Source organism: Etheostoma spectabile, chromosome 11, assembly GCF_008692095.1.
Source record: "Etheostoma spectabile isolate EspeVRDwgs_2016 chromosome 11, UIUC_Espe_1.0, whole genome shotgun sequence".
In the NCBI taxonomy this organism is placed as follows: Eukaryota; Metazoa; Chordata; class Actinopteri; order Perciformes; family Percidae; genus Etheostoma; species Etheostoma spectabile.
In genome coordinates this window covers 20551478-20559313 of record NC_045743.1, presented here as the reverse complement: position 1 = coordinate 20559313, position 7836 = coordinate 20551478, and the positions used below count along the sequence as shown (strand labels likewise).

General features: G+C 40.0%; 1 protein-coding gene across 3 annotated transcripts in view; it reads right to left on the bottom strand.

Moving 5' to 3' along the window:
• Nucleotides 1–2204: 2204 nt before the first annotated feature.
• The window catches only part of LOC116697836 (sterile alpha motif domain-containing protein 9-like), an 8242-nt gene continuing 2610 nt past the window's right edge, over nt 2205–7836 (bottom strand). For all 3 annotated transcript variants that reach the window (XM_032529349.1, XM_032529348.1, XM_032529350.1), the window contains exon 4: nt 2205–6776. In XM_032529349.1, the coding sequence (XP_032385240.1) occupies nt 2262–6776 (4515 nt within the window). In that variant the 3' untranslated portion in view covers nt 2205–2261. The remainder of the gene's footprint in view (nt 6777–7836) is intronic.

Below are 7836 nucleotides of genomic sequence, written 5' to 3'. Positions count from 1 at the left end.
TCGCGTAGCAAACTGAAACGGGTCGAATGTTGTGGGGAACTGGAGACGATGTGGTTTCTCACCAGCCTTTCAAACACTTCATATAATGGAGTCAGTGCAACCGCCGGTAATCATTGAAACAGGTGACTTGGGGTTTCTTTGGCACCGGAATGATGGGGGCAGACTTGAAACATGCTGGCACTGTGGCTTGGTCCAGCAGGTGTTAAAAATGTCTGTGAGCACACCAGCCGCTGACCTGCACATTCCTTTAACACCCCCCAGGTATGTTGTCAGGACCTGGTGCTTCCGCGGGTTGACTCTTCTCAAGTCTCCACACGTCGGCTGTTCAAGGCAGAGTACCTCCTCTTCCTGATGTGAACAGCCTTCACTGCTGGAGTGCTGTTTTGCCTCGACCCTCCCAAAAAGTATTTAGCCCATTTAGGAAGTCAGTGTCAACTTCACCCACCGGGGCGGAAGGCGTGTTGTAGTCCTTGATCGCCCGTATGCCTTTCCACATGCTCCTGGTGTTGCTGGCGTCGTGGAACAGTATGCACTTTTGCATTGCCTTATTGTTTTACTGTTTACAATCCTCAAACACCTGTCTGTTTAATGTGTGCGCTTACACATTAATGTTATGTTTATTTGTTTCACAGACATGAAATATAAATTACATCAATATTACATTGAATACACGTCAGGGTGTGGTAGAAACCTGTATAATTTATATATATTTATATGTATATAAACATTTGTATTGTTAGTGTGCAAATGTTTCATAAAAACAGAAGTAATTGTCGTATTTACAGTAAAGAAACAATTTCTAAGAGTAATGTAGTTTCAGAGTCTAAGTGCCCAGTGGAATGATATCAAAAGAGAATTTAGGTTTGCTTTAACATCTGTAATGTAACCAGCTATCATCTTCTTGATATATGGTCATACGATTGGGCAAATGTGTATATCTTATGTTGTTATTGTGGGACATGGCAGACTCTGTGGAACACAAACCATCATCATCATCATTTCTGAGCTTGTGGCGCCCTCCTGTGTGTGATACAGATGAGAGCATCATTAACTGGACAATGAACTTCCAAATACTGTACTTACTGCAAATATGTATTTAATTAATGTGTGTATCTTAGGTACATTAGTAGCTATCTAAAGCATGTAAACAAAATGAGAAAATGTAGACAATACGCTTGGAATACTGAGTTTTAGGATGGTGATGTGTTTCTCAAGTGTGTGACTGCATTGCAGCATGTACACACAATGCAGTAAAACATAAATACATTTTGTGGTAATGTCACAGTACACATTTATTTAATAGACAATGGAAAAGTGCATGCTCAATATGGTTTTTTTGGAATGCAAAAAAAAGGTTATTTGAACAAAATCCCAGTTATGTACTGTAAACTGTTGTATTTTAAACATCGTATCACTTTGTGAATAAGCCAACAAAATAAATGTACATTTTGACATACAGTTTAAACAGACAGAGGTCTCGGTTAAATACAAGAGAATCTTTTACATAAGCAAAACACTGTTAAAGGATTATTAAAAGTAATTTAGTTATATCAATAATAGAACATGCAGAATTAAAGATACTAATTGCAAAAAAATTCAAATTGTCACATAATTGTCATATAATTGTTAAAGTACATCATTTTAAAAGTAAATGTGGAAATTGTACTTTTGATGCAGATTATTTCATTATGAGAAAAAAAACATTTCAATTTTCATTATTAAAAAAATACTCATATTTACAATGACTTGTGAGCTACAGTTCATTTTTAACAAGAGGCTTTTTAAGAGGTTTAATTTTAAGATTATACTTGACAAATGTTTTCCTTTGCAAAGCATTGCTATAATGTACCGCTTAATAATGTACAGAGCCAGGAATGCACAAAACATTAAAGTTTACAAGGGTGTGTCACACATTAGGATCCACAATGATTAGCTGTAAGCTAAAGTAGGTTCATAGGTGTCTCCACTTCCTCCTACTTATAAAAGTATCGTTGCCATCTTGTTATTTTGGAGCCATCAAATAACTATTTTAACCAGATGTGAATGAACACTTCAATATATGAGCCTGATCAGAACAACCTAAAATGACAAAAACCATCTTGGGAAAAATGTATCTGATGTGTTCTTTAATTTCTTGGTTTGGTCCAAGTCACATGACATAAGTGTACTGCAGCCAGCCACAAGGGGGTATTCCAGATTTTCCGGCCTAACTTACACAGTCTGTGCATCAACCCCTGGTCTGAATAGGCTGCTTTCAAAGTTTAGTCAATGTCAAGTGCAACAGGGCCTTTCATTGTGAAACCAATGAAGAATGACACTTTTGAACCCGGTGCATAGCCACTCAGCTGACTTTGAAACATTGGGGTGACTTCAACCTTCAGATCTGGGAAACAAGTATGTGCCAGTATCATGTTGTTCTTTGCCTCGCCAGTTACCCTTAAAAGGCGCTCCTCCACCTTCTTCTCTTTCCATATTTTGCCATTTTCCCACATGGAGGCAAAGTCTTCCTGCTGAAGGTTGATGCACGCTGTGATTTCCCCAAAGTGTACCAGTCGTTCATAGCCCTGCTTCTTTCCCAGGAAGAAATGTACAACGGGTCTCTTGCCATTGTACACTTCCTTCATCACTGTGTGATAAAAGGTCCTAATCTGTGAGATGTACTTCTCCAGACTTCTAGGTGTAACCACCTCCGGACTATACTGCTGTGGCCACAACAGCAAGACTGCGATGAAGTGCAGTGGCAAGTTCTCACTTATTGGGATTTGCTCACGAAGAACTTGGCAAAGGAAAGCATGTAGTTTCTGGTACGGCACAAGATGTTGGGATCCCGGCTTGATGCAACTCAACACAACATTGACATAGATGAAGTTGATTCTCTCCTTCACAGTGGGCTTATGTTCAGGTGCGCAAACAAAAGCATACTGTTTGGCAATCTTCGTCATTATGTCGGGTAAGATGCCATTTGACAGACAATTTAGAATCCCAGAGTAGGTATCAGCTTTATGCATCTCCAGGAATTGGTTTGCCTCGTATAGTTTCAGCATGTTATTCAGGGTTTTAGTCTTCAAAAGAGCTGCAGAGTCTGTCTTGCAGAAAAGATTTACATACTGTTTGAAACATCTGAAAAGCTCGTTTTGGGCTGTTTGCTCACGACTGTTTTTCATTCCAGATATGGAACCCAAGTTCACATAAAAATTGTCAAGAAAGTCAAAGTTCACCTTCATCCTATATCTGAGGTTGTAAAGTACATCCTCAAACTGTTTGAGAATTGTGTAGTGGAGTGCATGTTTGGTGTACCGTTGATCATTTTTCTCTACAGCCTGAAGTTGCATTTGTCCAGAGAGAACACCACTCATTATGTCATGGCGGACATTGTCAGAAGAGAATATGGGGGTCTTTTTCAGCACTTCAATGACAAGTACTCCAACTTGAATTTCTCCAAGGCACCCTGCTGTATTGAAAGGGCAGTTGTCTGTCTTGGTATTCAACCGCTGAATTGACTCCTTTTTTGCAAGGTTCTGTGTGTCCTTGAATGCATCTATTGCTGACTGAGCCATTTTAAGACACGTTTTCAATTCTTCAGGACGAATAGGCACTTCCTTGCAGTTTGCTATGGCATCCTTGAGCTTGTGCTTGATGACTTGCGCTGATGTGTCTGCAAAATATGAGCTGTCTTTGGAAAGATCTCTAGCTCTGTTTGCCCAAACCTCTGCCTCTGAGAAATCCTTCTTTTTTAGGTAATAGTACCTGGCAAGTAACTGACAGATAACTGCATCGTTCGAAAATCTTTTGGATGCATTTTGAAGCACAATCTCTTCCAGTCTTGGGGTTTCAGCTAAGATGTCTTGAATTAGTGGAGAGAATTTAGATTCCTCCATTGAATGATGTCTCTTCACCAGAATGTAGTGGACATCTTGCAGGAGTTTGTCTTTGCCTTGTGTGCTCTCGTAAAGCTTGTCTGTGTTCAGCAGTAGGTCGGTGATATCAGCTTTGCTCACATTGTGTGTTGTTGTGAGTTCTTGCAAACAGTGACTTGCAATACTTGAATGGATCATTTTCACAGCTTTGAAAACTACCTTACCCTCATAGCGGAAGGTGGACACTAAAGTGGAGAATTTCCCAAATCCATCTTCGACTTTGATTGTTCCACAAACTGGTTTTGGTTGAAGACCAAGAAATTCCTCACACAAAGACACGGAGAGCAAGGCATTCTTGCAGTATACATTCAACAGAACTAAAACAGCCAGGAGTTGTGCATGTTTCTGATTTATGTTGAAGCTTTTCAGGGTGTTGCGGGCCACACTCTGAACATATTCTGGCTTGAAGTTCTTCTTCATGATCATGAACCCATAGAATGTGTCTACATTCTTGTGTGTTTTCTCTATTACTTTAAGTTTATCCTCAAACAGTCTCTGCTCAGTCTCAGAGAGATTATTTCCAATGAATACCATCTCGGCAGTTGGTTCAGTTTGGTCAGAGGACTCTGATCTCATACAGTTCAGGAGAATTACCTGTGGAGTGGTAGACTTAATGTCTTTCTTCACACATTCTTTTTCAATGAACTGCTGCAAGTCAAACACTTTTTCCTTATCATCAAAGGCGTCTATCATCAGCAAAACAGGGACCCGTGGTATTTGCTCCTTATGTTCATGCATTAAAAGTTTGACCACTTGATCAGCGACTTCAGCAAAGTCAGCATTGCTGTCTTTGAGAACAGCACAGCGGAACATTGCCCGGTGAGCCCATAATGTATGCATGGCCAAAGTTGTCCCACCACATCCAGGTACATGCATGAGGTTGAGCAACACACAGGCTCTTCTCAAGGAGCACAACTCTGGCAGGAGTGTGTTCATGATGAAGTCAAACTTGTCTCGTTTGATAAATGGTGTGGATCCAGGCTGCTCAGAGAAATAAAAATTCCACCAGGACACTTTTCCTCCTTTGTAGAAGTTCTCCTCTATGGCAATTTGATCCTCATTTCCCCCTTCACATTGGTTCACACACAGGACCTCTAAGGTATTCAGGCTACGCTCCACTTTTTTTTCAAGAAGCACTTTGCTTTCTCCACCACAGGGTAAGAAACGGCTGGATCTACGGTTTTTTGACAAAAGACTAAGGACAGTGCCATTGACTTCAGCTAAGCTGAGGTCATATATGCATCTTTGCGAGATGTTGGTGCCGCACCGAGCGTTAATTAAGCCTGTCCAGGAAGTAAACGCTTTTTCATTGTTGCATATACAGAGGATTTGATCTGTGCCTTTGAGCTCCTGGTAGAATGTACTGAAAGTCTCAACAAGAGGGTCCATCTTCTCACTTACTGTTGACAAAAGTAAGAAAATAACAAGGAATCTTTTGTTTGGAAGCACATCTTTCCGACACAAGAAAGAAATCACATCTCGAACGGAGGCTCCCTTGTCCATCAACCACTTGTCTATGTCTGAGGGTACCTCATCCTCAATACCTCCATTGCAGAACACCCAACTGGTGTTTCGAGTCAATTTCAACTTGTTTGCAATGTCTTCAACTCCTTCCGTGATTTTATACTGTGCTGGTAAATGGACACTTGTTGTACTCTGCTTTTCAAAGTGATACTGCCATCCATGTTTAGCTGATTCCGGATCAAAGTCCAAAACAGCTGTTGGGTTGAGCTCCACAATAAACCCCAGTGATTCAAACTGGATTGGATGAGATTTGTTAGCTACTATCACATACTGCTCACAGTGTGACTTATCCAAAGAGTGGGATCCACCAGTTATCATCTGACTTAATCTGGAGCCTTGAGTACTGCTTTTGATCACATTCAGGTGCTTCTCTTCAGCTTGTTTTCGGAGTTGTGATCGCTGTTTCACACTGTCAACAAACCGGTTGTAGTCGTCCATAGGTTTGGCAGATGTGGTTGGTTTGAGAAGATCCCTGCTGCTACCGCCATCTCGGACAAAGAATTGTTTGAATGGTTTTGTGTCCGTTGTGTCTGTTTCTTTACCTTTAGCTTTTTTCTTGGCTTTTTTTGTGTCCACGTTGAAAGTGTGGTAGATGTTTTCTTCACACAGAGTAAAGTCAGGAACTATGTCCACTTCTATCACAAATTTGTCTGATGATGTCATATTCTTATTGAGAACCCCAACAAATCGCGGATGTTTGATGCAAATTTGAGCCGTTTGTTTGTGTTTATGCTCAAAATAACCATCAATGGCAGATTTGAGCTCTTTTGCATAGGCCTCAGTGACCTTTTCAACCACTCCCAACACTTGACCGTGTCTGAAGTCCGGCTCGTCTCCAATTCCAAAATGTATGGTGCCATTGGTGCGGCTGTTCATGCAGGCAGCTGCAAAGCGAATAGTCTCTTCTATGAACTTGCTCATTTTAGTTTCATTCGTTGTATTGATAAAAGCTTTGTACTCGTGGCAGGGTTCAATTAAGTCTGAGGGACCTGATTCTGTAATATCAAGAATGCTGCTCTCCATGTATCTATATGTATCATCATACCTACGAAATGGATAGGGCTTGCACGGGCTCCCAGGCTGATATGTATAGCTTGTTGGATTCTCTTTCTGTAGTTTCTCTGCAATATCTCTGGCATTAATGATAAGTTTTGCTGGTCCAAAAGTCACACCAATTTCTTTTAAGTCTTCTGCATTTAAAAGCAAAAGACTAGGTCCATTAATGTCCTGCTGAAACAGTCTCTCTGCAACTTTATCATCCACAACCTTGAGAATCCATTCTTTCACATGATGTTTACTCCAATCCTTGATGTCAGGTGGAAGGTCCTCCTCGCTCTGAAATTAAAAGTGCTGTTATTATTGTTGTGTAATAACGCACAAGACCTGAAGTGGTTTAACATTTTATAAAGTTTTGTGGGTTTCATAACTTTATCTTTTAAATGCTTGTGAATCTATTTTAAAACTTATTTTACAGGGCTTAAAGTGAAAAGAATCCTGAGCCTGAAACTTTTTTTGGAAGGGGGGATGAATAAAATTAAATGGGTACATTTCTACTTTGTCCAACCATTTATTAAATAAAGAGTCAATGTAGATTTTCATATTTCAATAATATCATAATCCTACATTAAATAATTGTAAAACTTTCTAGATGCGTTGTTACTTTGGCCAGGTCATCATTATCAAAGTGATTTAGTACATTCATGATTTTGTCCATGTTGACATTAGTTGCTTCATGTACATTTATTAAAAACTTAGTATTGTTTAGCTTTTGATATAGCTAGACTCTGAAACTATGTTCAAATAACGGCCAAGCTGATTCCATACAGTTTTGTCAAGGCAATTTGGGCTTTAAATATACTTCATACAGCGGCCATTGTTAATGACAAATCATGTTACGCTTTCAACGTGCACACACACGTATTGTTTTAATCACCAACACGGTTGGTCAGCAAAGGCACAGTTGCAGTGGTCAATGCCAGTAACGTACTCGTATGACAGAGTGCACGGAACAAAGCTAGCATCTAAGGGCTAGCATCTAATGAGTAGCATCTAGTGACTTACATCTAATGAGTAGCCTCTAATGACTAGCATCTAATGACTAGCATCTAGTGACTTACATCTAATGAGTAGCATCTAGTGACTTACATCTAATGAGTAGCCTCTAATGACTAGCATCTAATGACTAGCATCTAGTGACTTACATCTAATGAGTAGCATCTAGTGACCTTTTCCTCTTGTCCTATATTCATTTTTTTTTAGCCGCGTTACCTCGGACCACACACCGCACTTTTGCTTTTTGGTAAGGACCTGCCCTACTTTGCATCTGATTGGCTACAACTACTTTCATTGATAGGTGGAAGTTCAATGATTGGTTAAACCTAGCGCATCAAAAACA